Source organism: Octopus bimaculoides, chromosome 24 (assembly GCF_046866305.1).
Source record: "Octopus bimaculoides isolate indiv1 chromosome 24, ASM4686630v1, whole genome shotgun sequence".
Taxonomy (NCBI): domain Eukaryota; kingdom Metazoa; phylum Mollusca; class Cephalopoda; order Octopoda; family Octopodidae; genus Octopus; species Octopus bimaculoides.
In genome coordinates this window covers 28,761,286-28,779,504 of record NC_142951.1, presented here as the reverse complement: position 1 = coordinate 28,779,504, position 18,219 = coordinate 28,761,286, and the positions used below count along the sequence as shown (strand labels likewise).

Genomic DNA, 18,219 nt, shown 5'->3' with positions numbered 1-18,219 from the left:
ATGTGTGTGTGTGTATATATATATATATATATATATTACACATATATGATGATGGCTGTCTACTTGTGACCAAGGAAGACCATTGCTGACCTTTAGGAACATTGTGTGCTCTAGGACTAACTTATATTTTGCATTTGCAGCTTCATTGGTGGCTAATGAGTCCTGCTCTTGACAAGCATGCACAACTACAAGCAATGCAAACCAATCTTTCCCTATTCACTACACCAGCGGTGTGCTTTCGAGCAGCACACTAAAATTCTTCTTGCAGTATACATGCTGCTTCAAAGCTGTCGACCCTTCCTCTATTTGTGGCAATGACAGGCATTGCTCTGCCAATCGCTCTCCTGTATATCACAGGCCTTTAATGAGGACTTGACAAAGTCCTTAAATTGCAGCCTTGGTTTCTGCAGAGGTCTCTTTCCACTAGCAAGTTCCCCGTATAACATCTGTTGAGGGATCCTGCTATCCTTTATTCTAATAAGGTTTCCAATCCAACATAACCGGTGCTTGTGTACCATTGCCTCAATACTCAAGATATCAACTTTCCTCAGGACCTGTGTGTTATATATATATATATATATATATATAATGTATATAATTGCTGTGTGAGTGTATGGTGAACTCAAAAATCACTTTCAAAAACATCTAGAATTTCAATAAAAAAGACTTGACCACATTCATACATCTATTCTTGAATGAATACAAAAGAATAAAAAAACAAGACGTGGAAATGCAATTATAATTTTTATTGAAGAAAGTTAAAAACATCTGGTTTTTTAATTAAAAACCTTGACTATTACAAACATTTGACCACACTAATACAAGAACCAAACCTCTTTACCTCTCCCACATTAATGAATACAAAAGAATAAACACACATGAAAATACAGTTATAATTTTTACTGAAGAAAGTCAAGAATATCTGGTTTTTCAATTAAAACCGTCACTAATTCAAATACAAAAGGTCTTTTTCCTTTCCCACCCTAGAAAGTCACTAAGTACTAAACAAATAAATCTGATTATCCAACATTCTGACTACCTTATTCTAAATATAAATTATCTGTACATCACTTCAAAAAAAGACTCAATATATTTATATACATATATATATATATTTATATACATATAAACATATTTGTATGTTTGCATGTGTGTGTGTGTATATATATGCATACATAGAGGCAATGCGTGGTGTTCAATCATATAAATGATATATAGATATATGCATATATCCATACATATATGTACATACCTACATCTATATGTATACATACAAGCATATATGGGTACAGGACATCACAAAAAACGTTAAACACAATGAGAAACTAAAACATAAAGACGAGGACAGAAAACGAACTTTTTTCGAACAACGAAAAAAAAAACAGAAACGCGACATACAACATAAAGAATATCACCCTTCTTCAGTTGTCCCTGCTCCATCTACTCCGTGTGCATATTTATGCATGCATGTATATGTGTATTATAAAATGCTAAAGTAAGCTTCGTATAAATACTTACTTGGTAGTACTCAGAAAAATTCAATACTTAAGCTGTAACTCCTTCATCAAATGTAGGTAGCACTTATGTACAATGTTAGCTATAAAAACAATCTGCATTGAGCAGGTATGGAAGCAGAAAAGAAAGACAAACTTCCTGTATTGTGACAGACAGATTTCATAAAGCAACAGACAAAATTACTTCCCCAGTGAAATGTTTCATTTCACTGTTTGTCCTTAAATACTTGAATAAATATTGCTAAAGTACTGAGATCTATCATACTTCTCCATCAATGCTCTATGTAAAAAATTATTACTTTTTTTTTTTGTCAATGTTTTATGATATTTTTTTTTTCTGCAGTATGTGTAAATGACAAATATGGACCAAACTGTCAGCATGTATGCCACTGTGCAGACAACAGCAAGTGTAACCGTCAGACTGGTGTATGTTCCAGTGGAGGATGTGCTCCAGGTTATGAAGGCACCAAATGTCAAACAGGTTAGTGATGCAACATGTCACACACACACACACACACACACACACACACACACACACACACACACACACACACACACACACACACACACACACACACACACACACACACACACACACACACACACACACACATGTATGTAATATAAAAGTGAGTTTGGAGTTATCTTATATCCAGGCAGATACCGTATTAGCTCTCAGTTAAGTTCCAGTGAACGGCTAACCACAACAATAAGTATCTAACGTCTATGGCTACATTTAGCTGTTAGTCACTCCATCAATGTGTTGCCAACAACAGCCACCATCTGTCTGATGTAATCTTTAAAACCCATTAAAACAAAATTATTTTTTATGTACTTTTTAGAAATATAATTAGATTTTTTTCCTTGATAGTTGTGTTCTTTCTTTATATCCATTCAAAATGTGGGAGATCTTTATGCCCCACCCTGTATTAATAATAATAAACACATGTGTAAGGATTTTCGAGCGAGATCGTTGCCAGTGCCCCTGGACTGGCTCTTGTGCGGGTGGCACATAAAATACACCATTTTGAGCGTGGCTGTTGTCAGTACCGCCTGACTGGTCCTCATGCCGGTGGCACGTAAAAGCACCCACTACACTCTCTGAGTGGTTGGCGTTAGGAAGGGCATCCAGCTGTAGAAACTTTGCCAAATCAGATTGGAGCCTGGTGTTGCCATCCAGTTTCACCAGTCCTCAGTCAAATCGTCCAACCCATGCTAGCACGGAAAGCGGACGTTAAACGATGATGATGATGATGAAAGAGTTATGGAGACTTGTACGTCCACAAATTTTTTTACATAGCATATAATGACCTACACATGTTTCCTCTGCAGTGACTAGACACTGTTGCAAATGCAACCTTGCAATATTGTTGGTGCAGCTTCATCAGGGCCCGTCCATTTGGTCATCCTCAAAGTGAAGTCATTATGATATAGCTAAAAAATAAATTTTGCGAATATACAAGTCTCCATACACTTTCTAATAACTGTGTGGTTGGGAAGCAAGCTTATTGTTAAATGCATTCAGCTCCTTTCTTTTCTTCAAAAATTATTCTGCAAAATATGCCAATAAAGGTTGTTTTATTTATTTATTGTTTTACTTATTTATTGTAGCTTGCAGTGGAGCTAAATTTGGCCCAAACTGTCAAAATACATGTCACTGTGCAGACAACAAGAAGTGTCACCATCAGACAGGTGTGTGTTCAAGTGGAGGATGTGTTGCAGGTTATGAGGGTAGCAACTGTCAAACAGGTCAGTGTAATAACATATCTTTATTATTTTCCTTCGGTGCTTTAAAGAGAAAATGTGAGTGTTGAACCCAAAGGCCACAGTATTTCCCCAATGAAGCAACAATCTTGTGTATTATTAGCTTTGAAAGTCGGACAGTGCCACATAGATTTTGTAACTAAGAAGATATGTGGTGCATCAGTCATTGTTCTTGGTGCAAGCTCTATGCTGGACGAGGGCAACATTTTACAAGAAGTGGGTTACATAAGGCTTAGACTCGTCATCAAGCAAGATGCACTACTAAAAAATTTCAAGGTAATTGTTTGGTAGGCATACTCTTCAGAGAGTCCCATGGGCTGCAGTTTGCTATTGACTGCTCTATGCAGTTATTTGACCTGCTGGAAATAGCAGTCGAATGTTCATCAAACTATTTTATATATTGGGTTGGCAAGAAAGTAATTTTGTTTTTCGCAATTACTTTATGCTTTTTTTTTTTAATGCTTTTTTTTCAATGTTGTGATTTTTGTCTTTTGACATTTGATAGCCGTTACTTTTAGCTTTGTTTAGAAGCAAATTGCATGTAATTTTGATTAGAGCCGTTAGTTTAGTGTCAGTTTTAATATGGAGTGCAAAAACGAACATTTTTGCCATATTTTGCTTTTTTGTTTTTTTTTCCATAAAGGCAAGAAAGTTTCTGAGGCTCACAAAGAGATATATGAAGTTTATGGTGTTGATTGCTTAACAGAATGCACATGTCAGAAATGGGTTAAAAAATGGCCAGAATTGGCAAATCGTAAAGGAATCGTGTTCTGCCATGACAATGCTAGACCATACACATTTTTGCTGACTCATGAAAAATTATTGGAGCTTGGTCGGGAAGTGATATCACATCCACCATATAGTCCTGACCTTGCACCATCAGATTACCATTTACTTAGAAGTTTGCAAAATTATTTGAATGGTAAAACTTTCAATAATGATGATGACCTGAAATCGCACTTGGTTCTGTTTTTTGGCTGATAAGAACCAGAAGTTCTGTGAGCGTGGAATCATGAAGTTGCCAGAAAGATGGCAAAAGGTCATCGAACAAAATGGAAAATATATAAGTGATTAAAGTTCATTCTTTGTATGAAAAAAAAAAAAGATTTTTATTTCACACTAACAAACCAAAATTACTTTTTTGCCAACCCAGTATATAAGGAAAAGATACATTTGCTGATGTAATCATCATCATCATTCTTTAATGATTGATTTCCGTGCTGGCATGGGTTGGATTATTTGACCAGAGCTGACCAGCAGAAGAGCTACACCAGGTTTCAGTCTGATTTGGTATGGTTTTTATGGCTGGATGCCGTTCCTAATGCCAACCACTTTACAGAGTATGCAGAGTTCTTTGTGCATGGTGCCAGCATGGACGTTATTACATGATTCCAGGATGGGTGCTTTTTATGTGGTACTGGCACAAAATTCTTGCAGGTCAATCTTCTTCAGCAGGGGGAACGGCTTTAACATTTCTGCTGTGAAGGATGAGTTTTCTTGAGTACAGCAAGGCACCAGATATCTTGGTAATCTTAGATAACATGAAGACAGGATAGCCACGTTTTGAAGGTCTTTAGAAGGCTGTAGTCTTCTGCAGTGATGTCTGGCTGCTGATAATATATCCTAAATTTCATTGTTGTAAGCAAGGTTTCATATGTATTTTACAGCATGCGTAAATGGTAAATTTGGACCAAACTGTAAAAGTACATGTCACTGTGCTGACAAGAGCAAATGTAACCGTCAGACTGGTGCCTGTACCAGTGGAGGATGTGCTGCTGGTTATAATGGTAGCAACTGTCAAACCGGTAAGTATAGTTGTTTCCTGTTGATAGGTGGGTTTGTTTGTAATGAGAAACAAATCAAGCAGAAGTAAACAAAACTTACAAGCAACATTGTGATTTACAACAGTGAATGGAAGCACTCGCCTGGCAAGAACATTTTGCTTTTTATAACCTTGCTTTGAATCGTCCATTGTTTGAGTTGGCTAATCATTTTTGTATGGTTTTTTTCACCTTAAGTATAAAAGGTGAAGGCAGGTGGCCTAGTAGTTAATGTGTTGCACTCGCTATTGTCTGTTTGTGGGTTTGATTCCCAGGATGGTCCATCGGTTGTGTTCTTCAGCAAGGCACTTGATTTCGTGTTGCGGTAGTGCTGTGTGAGGACTGGTGTGTCAAAGAATAAACCCAACGTTTACTCTGCGTGTCGTAAAAGGTGATTAAAAGAAGTTGAGATAGGATTTACGCTCTGGCCTCATAAAACTCTCACCAGCAGCGACTACCAAAACAGACCCCATGGGTTCAAGGTTGTCGCCTGAGTGGTGCAAAGGTATCATCCACCAGAAGTAAGGAATCATTAGCAAACATTCTTTAAATATGTGTGTGTATGCATGTATGTGTGTGTGTGTGTGTTAATAACCCTGTGACTTCTAAATTTCATTTTAATAAATATGTGCCTCATACTTTTCTATAGCATGTACCAATGGCAAATTTGGTGCAAATTGCCAAAGTATATGTCATTGTGCAGACAACAAGAAGTGCAACTATCAGACAGGAGTGTGTTCAAGTGGAGGATGTGCCTCAGGTTATGAAGGCGGCAACTGTCAAACAGGTCAGTAATATGGCATGTAGTTGAAAAATTTTATTTATCCTAGTGATAGAATGTGCTACAGTTACCAAAAATAGTGGCTTTCGCACGAAGAGATGAAATATGTAGTGAAGGAATTATAAACTACTAGCTTATCTGCCCATCTACAATGGAGGCATAAAATGAGGGAGACAAGTCATAACAGCAGTATGTATTGAGAAATGTGTAAATGGACTTGATAGATTACTGGGTGATGTCTTGGAGAAATCACATAATTGTTGGTGATGCAGCATTCTATTGCAGCTATATGACATGTGCTTGTGACTAAGTGACATGTGATGATGATTCACTCCCAAACTGAAATAGACTCCCAGCCTCTGTATCATGAATGGTAATGTGAACCACTCCTAATGAAAGCCGGAGCCTCCTTCGACCACTACATAAAAAGAATTAAGTAAAATGTTATTTAAATATACTTTTATTTTAGTTGTTTACACTATTTTACACTTGTTTATACTTTTATATATTCAAAGGTCACAAATTTCCTTATTTAAATTATAAATCCTATTCCTTTCAACAACATCAATATGATTACAGGACTTCTTTGTAGACGATATTTTCTGTTTGGTCGACATTGATTTTCAAATTACTGGAGTCCGTTGCTCTACTCATAGCAATGTATAACTGGCCGTGTGTAAACATTGGAGTAAGTAAAAATACACCTACATGATCTAAAGTCTGGCCCTGTGCCTTGTTTGCATGAGCGGCAGTGTTCAAGATCAATCTTTGCCAAGCAGCTTCCACTCTGCGTGCTTTAGCTTTATTACTATGGCAACAGTCCGGATACTTATTGATCAAACCTCGTACACATTTTCTTTCAATTTCTATGCAAAAGATATATTTTTTTTATTATTTATTTTGAATCTGTATATAAGGAAGAATAAGTACACAAATTATTTTGGATCAGTTATGATTTCTTGTGAAGTTACGGATAGAAATGATAATTACTGATAGGTAACGATAGAAAATGGGAATAATATCATGAATGAAATAGTTCCAGTTAGAAATAAGTAACAGAAACCTTAAAGTACTGTGAACATGTATTTTCATTCAGCTATATATTTTCTAGACAGCTCTAAACGAAAATATATGAGGTAATAGGGATAATATGCTATGAGGTTAAAGAAAGGGTACTTCTTTGGAATACCCCCTCACCCTATAACTTTTGAACCCGTAATTTTCTTTGTTTTTTAGATGCCTATGTTTTCGATATTGGAGATTATGATTTAGGAAAAAAAAAAAAAAAATTTTTTATTTCAATCCGCCCCATTAATTTATGTGGTTTGTTTACAGTTGACAAGATGTGCTGTCATGCACAAAGTGATGCACAAAATCTCGTTTCCTGATTGGGTGAAAATTTATCAAACTTTAAACCTCTATAACTTTTTAAAAAAACATTCAACCTAAATTGCTGGAGGTGTTTCACTTTCCTCAGAAAAATGTTTTTAAAACAGTTATTGAGGTTTAAAGTTTGATCATTTTTACTCAATCAGGAAACAGGATTTGGAAAGTGTCATTATGTGTGCAACAGCACGTCTTGTCAATTGTAAACAGAGTAAATAAATAGGGAGGTGGGGAGGGTATTGAAATTTTAAAAAATTTGTTTTTGCTCAATCATAACCTCTGATATCAAAAACATATGAATCTGAAAAAAATTTTTAAAAAACTACTGGTTCAAAAGTTATAGGGTGGGGGGTGGTTTGGGGAATTCTGAAGAAGTACTGAAGAAAGGATATACATGTGTGTGGGCAGGAAAGGGAGAGGGAGGAGAAGGAATGGACTGAAAATGAGGTTGAAAATTATGATGAGGGGGTGAAAGATTTAAACCAGCTGTTCTCAGGCTATATCTTATTTATGGACTCCTTTGGTTATTATTTTATTCTGGTGGACCCCACCCTCCTAGCCATTTGGCGTTTAGAAACTAGTTTTACAGGTACTTTCTTAAATTCCTCTTTTGTTTCTCACTCATTCACTTGTGCAGGTTTACACAGAAACATGTTAAGCTATGTGAAAGATTTAAGAAAGAAACAACTGTTTCTTGCAATAAATATTTCTAAAGCAGAATTTCTTCCTGCACCCTTTAAGTACTGCTATGGACCCCCCTAATCTACTAATTTGCTTGCATAGACCCCCCCCCCCTACTCAAGGATCATGTGGACCCTGGTTGAGAACCACTGGTTTAATTATAATGGTTACATGAAGGGTATGTATACAGATCACGTGGTTGATGATGACGATACTAATGATGATGACGACGACAACGATGATGACGACGATGACAACGATGACGACAATGATGACGACAATGACAACGCTGACGATGATGTCGCTGAAGATGACACTGCTGATGATGATGATGAGGAGGAGGAGTGAAGGAGAAGGAAGATAATCTAATGCATGCTATTACTTCTTACAGTTTGTAGTGTATCTAAATTTGGACCAAACTGTCAAAATACCTGCCACTGTGCAGACAACAGCAAGTGTGGCCGTCAGACTGGTGTGTGTTCCAGTGGAGGATGTGTTCCAGGATATAAAGGTAGCAACTGTCAGACAGGTAAGTGAAATAACGTACTTCAATTAATAAAGATTTATTGTAAAAAGCATGCTGCAAAGTTCTGGGCTTTGTGTAAAAGAAAATACAGGAGGATAAAATTAATTATGATTTTATTCCAACATATTCGCCTCTCAGATTCACACACTCATTGCAGTGGTCCTTCAGTTCTTCTAAGCGCTGTAAAAGAAATCGGAATGTTGGGTCTCCAACCAAGCCTTTCACAATACCCTTAAAGTCAAGAACTTATCAGCACCCCCCTCATGTATATATATATATATAGGTAAGTGGTAGGTTTGCCTCGATCCTTCAGGGGTATTTATTGCTCCATTCTCCAAGTAAATATATATATATATATATATGTGTGTGTGTGTGTTTGTCCCCCCAACATCGCTTGACAACCGATGGTGGTGTGTTTACGACCCCGTAACTTAGCGGTTCGGCAAAAAGATACCGATAGAATAAGTACTAGGCTTACAAAGAATAAGTTCTGATGTCGATTTGCTTGACTAAAGGTGGTGCTCTAGCATGGCCACAGTCAAATGACTGAAACAAGTAAAGAGAATAAAAGAGTATATATATATATATATATATACACACACACACAAGAAATAATTATTACAAGAAATAGTTTTTGCCTCTTTTTATGGCGACAAAACAGTTTATATGACTGCAAAAAAGAATTGCTCAAATGAGATTGAGGCAGATAAAAAAAACCAAAAGACATTGATAAGAGAACAAACATCAAAGACAAGTCAACTTTATATAACACCACACTTCAATACATTTGATCATGTATAAAATATTACCATGTCCTTTAGCATATAAAGAGTACATACATAAAATAACAGAAGGTAAAAAAAATATAATGCAATGAAAATACAACAGCTTATTAAGAAAGTATTTACAATTGACTAAAAGATCTAAAACGTATCCTGCGGCTAAAAATCTCAATAAAATATCAATCGACTAAAAAAATTTCTTTTTACTTCCCTCAATTAAAAAAGTTCATTTCATGAAAAATTTGTAGGTTTTGTCCCTTTGGCGGAATCTGTTTGACTATGTAAATGTGTTGTTAATGAGGAGGGTAATTTGGATAGGTTTTACATAGGCAGTACTGTCAATTTTAAGTTGAGATATAAGGCCCACATAAATTCATTTTCAAACGAAAAATATTGTAACTCCACTACACTTCCCTCTTTTAAACATTCTTTAAAGAAGAATTAAAAAAAGTTACTCTCTTGAATGGTCTGTTATCTCGAGGGCCCCTTATTTTAGAGTTAATATTAACAAGTGTAAGTTGTTTATAAGGGAATTTTTAGTCGATTAATATTTTTAGATTTTTAGTCGCATGACACACTACATTTTTTAGTTGATTGTTTATACCTTCTTGATAAGCAGTTCTATATATTTGTATTTTTATTGCTTATATTTTTGTCACCTTCTGTGTTTTTTATGTATGTATTCTTTATATATTAAAGGCCATAGTGATATTTATATATGATCAAATGTATTGAAGCGTGTAAAGTCCTTGACTCGAATTTGATGTTTGTTCTCTTATCAATGTTTTTATATATATATATATATATATATATATATATATATATATATATATATATATAAAGCACTGGTGCTGGTGCCATGTAAAAAAGCACTGATGCTCGTGCTACATGAAAAGCACCCAGTACACTCTGTAAAGTGGTTGGTATTAGGAAGGACATTCAGCTGAAGAAATCGGTGGCCAGAAGCGGACTATGGAACCTGGTGTGGCCTCTGGCCTTGCCAGTTCCAGTTAAGCTGTCCAAACCATGCCACCATGGAAAATGGACATTAATGACAATGATGAGACACACACACACATATACAGTGGGTGCTGACATGAGTTTATAAGCAATTTATGACTGCAAAAAATTATGGAATTTGCACATCTATATACAGAGGGTTCCTATCATAGGGTATGATTCTCGATAGAAAATGATAAAAGGAGAAACAAAAAGAAGAAACAAAAAGAGGAAAAAAGGTAGAGAAAATATAGATATTCTTTTATTTGTTTCAGTCATTTGACTGCGACCATGCTGGAGCACCACCTTTAGTCAAACAACCATCGTAAGCCTAGTACTTATCCTATCAGTCTCTTTTGCTGAACTGCTAAGTTTTGAGGACATAAACACATCATCAGTTGTCAAGATTGTATTTCTTGTATCATTTCAGTTTAGACGTTTTATGAAATGGTAAGTTTTATTTTTTATCTTCCAGCATGTGGGAATGGTAAATTTGGACCAAACTGCCAAAATACATGTCACTGTGCAGATAACAAGAAGTGCAACAGTCAAACTGGTAATTGTTCTAGTGGAGGATGTGCTCCAGGATATGAGGGTAGCAACTGTCAGACGGGTCAGTGATGTATCACTTTCTTTTATTCTTTTTCCTTGTTTCAGTCATTTGACTGCAGCCATGCTGGAGCACCACTTTATTTACACCATGACTGTCTTGTAAGAAATTTGCTTCCCAACCACATGGTTCCAAGCTCTGTCCCATGGCATGGCACCTTGGGCAAGTATCATAAACTATTGTCTTGATCCAATAAAAGCCTTGTGAGTGAATTTAGTAGAGAGAAACAGAAAGAAGCCTGTTGTGTGTGTATACATCATTTAATGCCTTCCTTTCCAGGCTTGCATGGGTGAGACAGGGATTTATAGTCACATTTTCTATAACTGGATATTTTTCCTGTCACCAACCCTCATTGGTTTCCAAGCAAGATATCATCATCATCATCATCATCAAAAAAGCCTGAGGCAATGGTAGGCCTCACATAGACAATGGCAAGTGACCAAGACCTATGGTGATATGCCATGATTGAGAAGACCCATCAAGCTAAGTGAGCTAAAATGCTGGGTGAAACACTGAGCAAAAAGCTGGGCAAAAATTTTTATGCTCTAATCTCAAATTTCACTGAGTTCAACTTTGTATTTTAGCCTTTTGGGGTCAATAAAATAAGTCTTAATTGAGCACTGGGGTCAGTGTAATCACCTAGCCCTTCTCCCAAAATTTCAGGCCTTGTGATTATAGTAGTAGAAAGGGTTATTGGCATAATCACTCTCTTGAGATACAATTAAATCCAATAAATTTCATTTTATTTTATTTTATTTTTCATTCTTTTGTCTTAATTTTTTATTATTTTATCTTTTTTTTTTTGTAGCTTGCAGTGGAGTGAAATTTGGACCAAACTGTCAAAATACATGTCACTGCACTAACAACCAGAAATGTAACCATCAGACAGGTGTGTGTTCGAGTGGAGGATGTGCTTCTGGTTATGAAGGTAGCAGTTGTCAAACAGGCAAGTGGAAGAATATTGTTGTTGTCGTCATTGTCATTGTCGCCGAGGTCATCTCTGTCATTGTCATCATCACCGTCGTCATCACTGTTGTTTTAATGTCCACTTTTATCATGCTTGCATGGGTCAGATGGAAATTGTTGAGGCAATTTTCTTTTATGGTCAATGGCCAAAGTACATTCAGTCACCAAACCTCACCTATTTTCAAGCAAGTTAATACTTCACCATGGCCACCCCCAAAGATTTCAGGCCTTGTTCCAATAGTGGAATGGATTATTAGTCAACTCAGGACACAGCATTAACAAAATCATTAGAACACAGGAGAAAACTATGTGTTTTATGTTCCTGCACTTTACACATTTCTTTGAAGTCACCTGTGCTTTATCCTGTTCTATATTTAAGAGATGAGGAATTATGTACATTATTTACATTTGACTGATATTTGTCCTCATCTTGCCTGTTGTTAACACAACATTTTGGCTGATATAACCTCCAGCCTTCATCAGGTGTATGGGGGAAATTTCAAACCTGGGTTCTCTTTCCTAAGGTATTTTTCAACGTTATTATTATTAAGGTCACTGCTTGGAATCGAACTCAGAATCTTGGAGTTAGTAATTCACGCTCTTAACCACTACGCCATATGCCCACAGGCATATGGCATAGTGGTTAAGAGTGCGGGCTAGTAACCCCAAGATTCTTCCCCGAGACACCTGATGAAGGCTGGAGGGTATATCAGCTGAAACGTGTTAACAACAAACAAGATAAGGACAAATATCCGTCAAATGTAAATAATGTAAATAACGTATGCTTTATCCTTTTGGAGTCAATAAAATAAAGTGCTAGTCAAACACTCCCTCCATCAGATCAACATTACCTGTACAGGTGCAACAGGTGCCACATGTCAGATGTTGAAATGATTGCAGAGCAACATGAAAGGAAGTGCTTTGTTCAAGGACAGAAGACAACGCCTGGTCTGAGAATCGAACTCACAATCTCATAATCATGAGTGTAACACCTTAACCACTATATATATATATATATATATATATATATGCAGTCAACATATGCATTTTACTCCATTCACTAAATTTATATATACTCAAGTACCCAAAATAACAAGGAGTTTCTACCTCATAAACAGGAGTTACACCACAGTCATTTTGTGATCTTTGCTACCCTGGTATCTATTAACTAATTTATTTTGTCAGAGTTATTTATTAATTAGGAGAAAATAAATACATATAATAAAATATATATATATATATATGCACGTGTGTATATGAGAAAATGAGATGACAAATGAATAAGCAATTATCTTATGAACTTCATTAGCTTACAGTTGTTTCTGCTGTAAGATGCAGTGGACACATAGTTGAATGCCTGAGTAGCACCTTACAGCTTCATTGGGGCTTTGAATATTAAGTCGCAATGCCTAAGCAAAATGTGTGTGTGAAGGTGCATCACTCGGTGGTTAGAGAGTCAGGTTTACAATTGTGAGATTGTGAGCAACAAAAGGGTTTTAATCATTTGATCAATTAGTCTGTGAGTTCGCCAGAGTCCTTTCATCACAGACTGTCATCTTATCAATGACATTACTTCGTCTTTTCTTTTCTACAGCATGTATAAAAGGTAAATTTGGACCAAACTGCCAAAGTATATGTCATTGTGCCGACAACAAGAAGTGTCACACACAGACTGGTGTTTGTTCTAGTGGAGGATGTGCTCCAGGATATGAAGGCACCAATTGTCAGACAGGTTGGTGATATAATGTGATTTTCATAGTTACTGTTTACATGGCTTGCAGTGTTGCAGCTGGCTACCAAAAAATACAGGACGTGATGGGTAAATTGTCACCAATTTATGTTTTTAATTTTGCACATGCACATTGTTTGTTTTTGATTTTCTCAACTACACAGTATAGTAGGGTCAGTTGGGCACCGTCTGTGAGAAAAACTGCACCATGACACAATTCGCTCTGCCAAAAATTTGGAAACAACATGCTGTACTGCTTTGCATTCACGCAGGAAACTGCAATACGAACATTTCAGAGTGTTTGAGTGTCAATTTTAGGACATGTAATGAAAGTGATAAAAATCAAGCATGCAGTCAACATCATAGTGTTTGGAGTGACCACTAGTGGTGGTGACATTATGCTTCCATTCATCTTCCCGCATGGCCTCAGACTCAACATGGAGGCCTACATCAAGTGCCTGGCAGAGGTAGTGTTGCCCTGGATCAAGAGGATGGCTGCTGGAAGACCCTATGTCTAGCAGCAGGACTCTGCACATTTCCACACAAGCAGTCATGGCTGTCAAACAATATCCACATAAGCATTCATGGTTGTCAGACAATTTCTGCGACCACATCACCCCTAACATCTGGCCACCTAACTCCCCGGACTGCAACCTCTTTGATTATTATGTGTGGGGCGCAGTTGAGCGAGAGACCAACAAAACTCCTTGTAATATCAAACATGAACTGAAGGTAAGGATTATGGCAGCATTCACCAAATTAAACAAGGAGACTGTCCAAAAGAGTTGCAGAAGATTCCGAAGTTGTCTGGAAGCCGTTGTTGAAGCCAATGGTGATTTTATTGAATAAATTTACTCTTTAGTAATTCAAGATATTTTTATGTAATTTTGGTAAATATCTGTTAAAATGAGATGTCAGTATTATTTTCATTTTTGCGTAACTTAGATGACAGTTTATTCACCACATCCTGTAGCAACTTCCATAGCTACAATATTGAAAGTAACATCAATATTTTAATTGATAATAAATATTTCTGTACTCTTGTGACAACAGTAATAACTATAAACATTTTATTGTAGTGTTTTTCAGAAACTTTGTTTACCAACTTGATTTTCCTGTTGGATATTCAAAACTTAGTAGGTTTGCAAATTGAGTGTTTTTATTTGTACTTGTGATTGTTTAGATATCCCATAAAACTGTCACAGTATTTTTTGTAGCTTGCACTGGATCTAAGTTTGGGTCAAACTGTCAGCATGTGTGCCACTGTGCTGACAACAGCAAGTGTAATCGTCAGACTGGTGTTTGTTCCAGTGGAGGATGTGCTGCTGGTTATGAAGGTAGCAACTGTCAAACAGGCAAGTATAACAAAATTATAACATACAAGTATACAATGACTAAAATTTGACATGAAATAATAAATGTTGGCGTGAAGTTAAGTCTCTGACTGTTTTTGAATGGCTAATATGTGTCTTCTATGTTGCAATCATCTCACTAAATCTTATATTATAAAAGAGAAGCTTACCTCCATCTGTCTGTCTGTAACAACATCTTTGTAATAGAAGGGAAGAAGGGAGGAATCAAAAGGAGAGATAGCCCCTCTAACAACATATATTTAGGAGGGAAAAGGGGGAGGAGAAAAGTTGTTGAAAGAGACAAACAGTGAGAGAGAAGGAAAGAGACTGTACACAAAAAATAGGCAGATAGGCAGTGTTGTCACCACAGTAACTAACAGATGGTTTTAAGTGCAAGTCTATCAACACCACACAGTGCAAGTCTATCAACACAACACAACACAGTGCAAGTCTGTCAATACAACACAACTCAGACTTCAAAAAATAACTATATGTAAATGTATAATACATAGTTATTTTTTGAGATTTTTGTGTCTGTATTTCTGTGTGTGTTTCTGTATGTCTTTCAACATGTAGACAACAAGATGCAGACTTTGAAAAAAGAGTTTCACTATAATAACAGGTTGTTGTTGTTGAGAGAGAGAGAGGGGGGAGGGAGTGTGTGTGTGTGTAAAAGATAAAATTAAAATTTATTTCAAGAAAAAACAAAATAATTTGTTGCTGAGCATATCAATGTGATCATTGTAGTGGGTTTCTGTTGAAGGATCTATTTTATCTCGACTAGGTCGAAGAAGTATAGTCCTGGGTTAACAACTAGTAATACTAGCAAAGACAAATCTCAAACCATTGCCATTGTTACACATTTTGACTGACTAATGCGATGTTACATTTTTTATATCATTGTAGAATGTAGCAGAGGTAAATTTGGAGCCAACTGCATCAATACCTGCCATTGTGCCAACAACAGCACATGTAACTCTCAGACAGGCACCTGTTCCGGTGGGGTGTGTGCCCCTGGTTTTAAAGGAAACAACTGCCAGGAAGGTCAGTTAGACATAAAACAGTGTCATTCTTTAAGTTTATATACATACATACATACAATATTTTTATACATCAATATTTTTATACCCAGTCCGCCACTGTATGTATGTATGTAAAAGTTGCTTCCTAATAATGTCCATCATAAAACCCGTGTATACCAGACTTTACTAATTAATATGTTTATGGGTTATTAAATAACATTAGTTATTTCTATTTTATTTTCAGTGTGTAAACTAGGTAAATTTGGACTGAACTGTGCAATTGCTTGTCACTGCGCTAACAACAGCAAATGTAGCAGTCAGACAGGCATTTGTTCCAGTGGAGGATGTGCTGCTGGTTATGAGGGTAGCAATTGTCAGACAGGTAAGTAAATATGTGAGTTAAACATGACATCTGTTTTGGTAAATGTTGTTATACAAAATTGTTCTGTGAAGTTGCAATGAAAATGCGAAATCACTGATGATCTGGTTGTGCCTCAGATGCAGTAGAGGGCCTGCCTCCCTTGTCAGTCATAAGATAAGGGCTTTATCATGGCTAAGATTTGTTTTAACTCTTATTTTTAGCAAAGGTGGTGCTAACTTGTACCCTTAGTCACTCTAGTGACGTATATATATTCATATATACATATATATATATATATGTGTATATATATATATATATATATATATATATTTCTCTGATGAGGGGAAATACCCTGAAACTAGACTGGTCTACTGGTCTTGTCACCACTAGATGGTAGGGGTTCATTCCTCTGCTCGCAATATATCGGACACAGGTTGTGTCATTAACCACTTGGAGAAGTATCCTCCTGGGGTTAAAAAAAATGGTAGTAACGTAGATCTGTATGGAACAGCCATGTTGAAGTGGCAACAAACTCTACTTTATATATATATATATATATATATCAATAATAATAATAATAATAATATATATGCGTATATATATATATATATATCAATAATAATAATAATATATATGCGTGTATATATATATATTTATATATATATATATATCAATAATAATGGACCAGCACATGTCATATATATTTATGTCCCGACATCCAATCTGTCCTCGTCAAGTCTTCAGCCCATAACTCATCTATTTGATATCCATTCCTTCATCACTCTTCTAATTATGGCACAACTGAGATGCTGTAGTTACATGAGCTCCCCAACCTACCCACCCTTCTCCCTGGAACCACTTCTTTTTGCCACCCATTTCCTATTCACATCCCTCACCACTTTTTCTTCTTCTTTCGACATCCCCTCCTCCTTTGTTTTCTTCTTTCGACATCCCCGCCTCCCTTGTTTCTCACTACCATTTCCACAATCCTATAGAGATGATTATTCTTCTTTTAGTCTGCAAAAGTGGAACTTTCGGTCCTAACTGCCAGAATATATGTCACTGTGCTGACAACAGCAAATGTAATTCCCAGTTGGGAATCTGCTCCAGTGGGGCCTGTGCAGCAGGTTATGAAGGAAACAACTGTCAAAAAGGTAGGTTACTTCCAAATTTGATCTTTTGTATCCAGTTTTGGTTTCCTTTGGCTGGGAACAATACCATTTGCATACAAGAGAGTGATTATAGTTGCTTAACTTAATCTTTATATATTACTAGACTGCACACTAAAGTCTAAATGGCTTGGTAGACCACATGCTAAAGTGGCTACACATATCCAGAATTGTCTCTTATAGTTGCTGAAAGAATAAAGAATAAGAATCAAGGAGAAATGTCTTTCTCCACAATTTTTTTTATTGCATTTCGGAATGGTCATTTTTTGTTTTGTTTTGTTTTTGTTTTTGCCAAATAAACACACACTATATATTTGTTTTTCTCTCATTTATTACTGTTCTTATTTTAACGCATGTCCATTGTCTGGAAATCTTTCGTCACACATCTGTGACCGCTTCAGCGACACTTTCCATCCTCATGTGTACTCCATTCTCTGAGAATGCATGTTTATTTGGCAAAAAAAAAAAAAAATGACCATCTCGAAATACAATAATATCTGTTCTAACACAGGGTTTCACATCAGAAATCTTGCAACACAAATTTATAAACGTTTTTTTTTTTTTTTTTCAATTTTTTAAAAAATATTCCTCGTGGAATTTGAACTCAGATCTTAAAGATGGAGGAAATGCCTCTAAGAATTTTCCCCAGCATGCTAGTGATTTTGCAGCTCATCATCTTAGGGAGCACAATAATATCGTAGATGTAAGTACATTGGTATGGTGGAAATACCTACACAGATTTGGTAGACTAACTATC

At 36.2% G+C, this 18,219-nt stretch overlaps 1 protein-coding gene across 2 annotated transcripts in view; it reads left to right on the top strand.

Annotated features, from left to right (window-relative positions):
- LOC106876469 (uncharacterized) overlaps positions 1-18,219 on the top strand; it is a 196,455-nt gene that overhangs the window by 66,875 nt on the left and 111,361 nt on the right. For both annotated transcript variants that reach the window (XM_089341381.1, XM_089341382.1), the window contains 12 exons: positions 1,858-1,995; positions 3,126-3,263; positions 4,946-5,083; positions 5,748-5,885; positions 8,338-8,475; positions 10,729-10,866; positions 11,672-11,809; positions 13,424-13,561; positions 14,776-14,913; positions 15,817-15,954; positions 16,177-16,314; positions 17,310-17,447. In XM_089341381.1, coding sequence (XP_089197507.1) covers positions 1,858-1,995; positions 3,126-3,263; positions 4,946-5,083; positions 5,748-5,885; positions 8,338-8,475; positions 10,729-10,866; positions 11,672-11,809; positions 13,424-13,561; positions 14,776-14,913; positions 15,817-15,954; positions 16,177-16,314; positions 17,310-17,447 — 1,656 coding nt within the window. The remainder of the gene's footprint in view (positions 1-1,857; positions 1,996-3,125; positions 3,264-4,945; positions 5,084-5,747; positions 5,886-8,337; positions 8,476-10,728; positions 10,867-11,671; positions 11,810-13,423; positions 13,562-14,775; positions 14,914-15,816; positions 15,955-16,176; positions 16,315-17,309; positions 17,448-18,219) is intronic.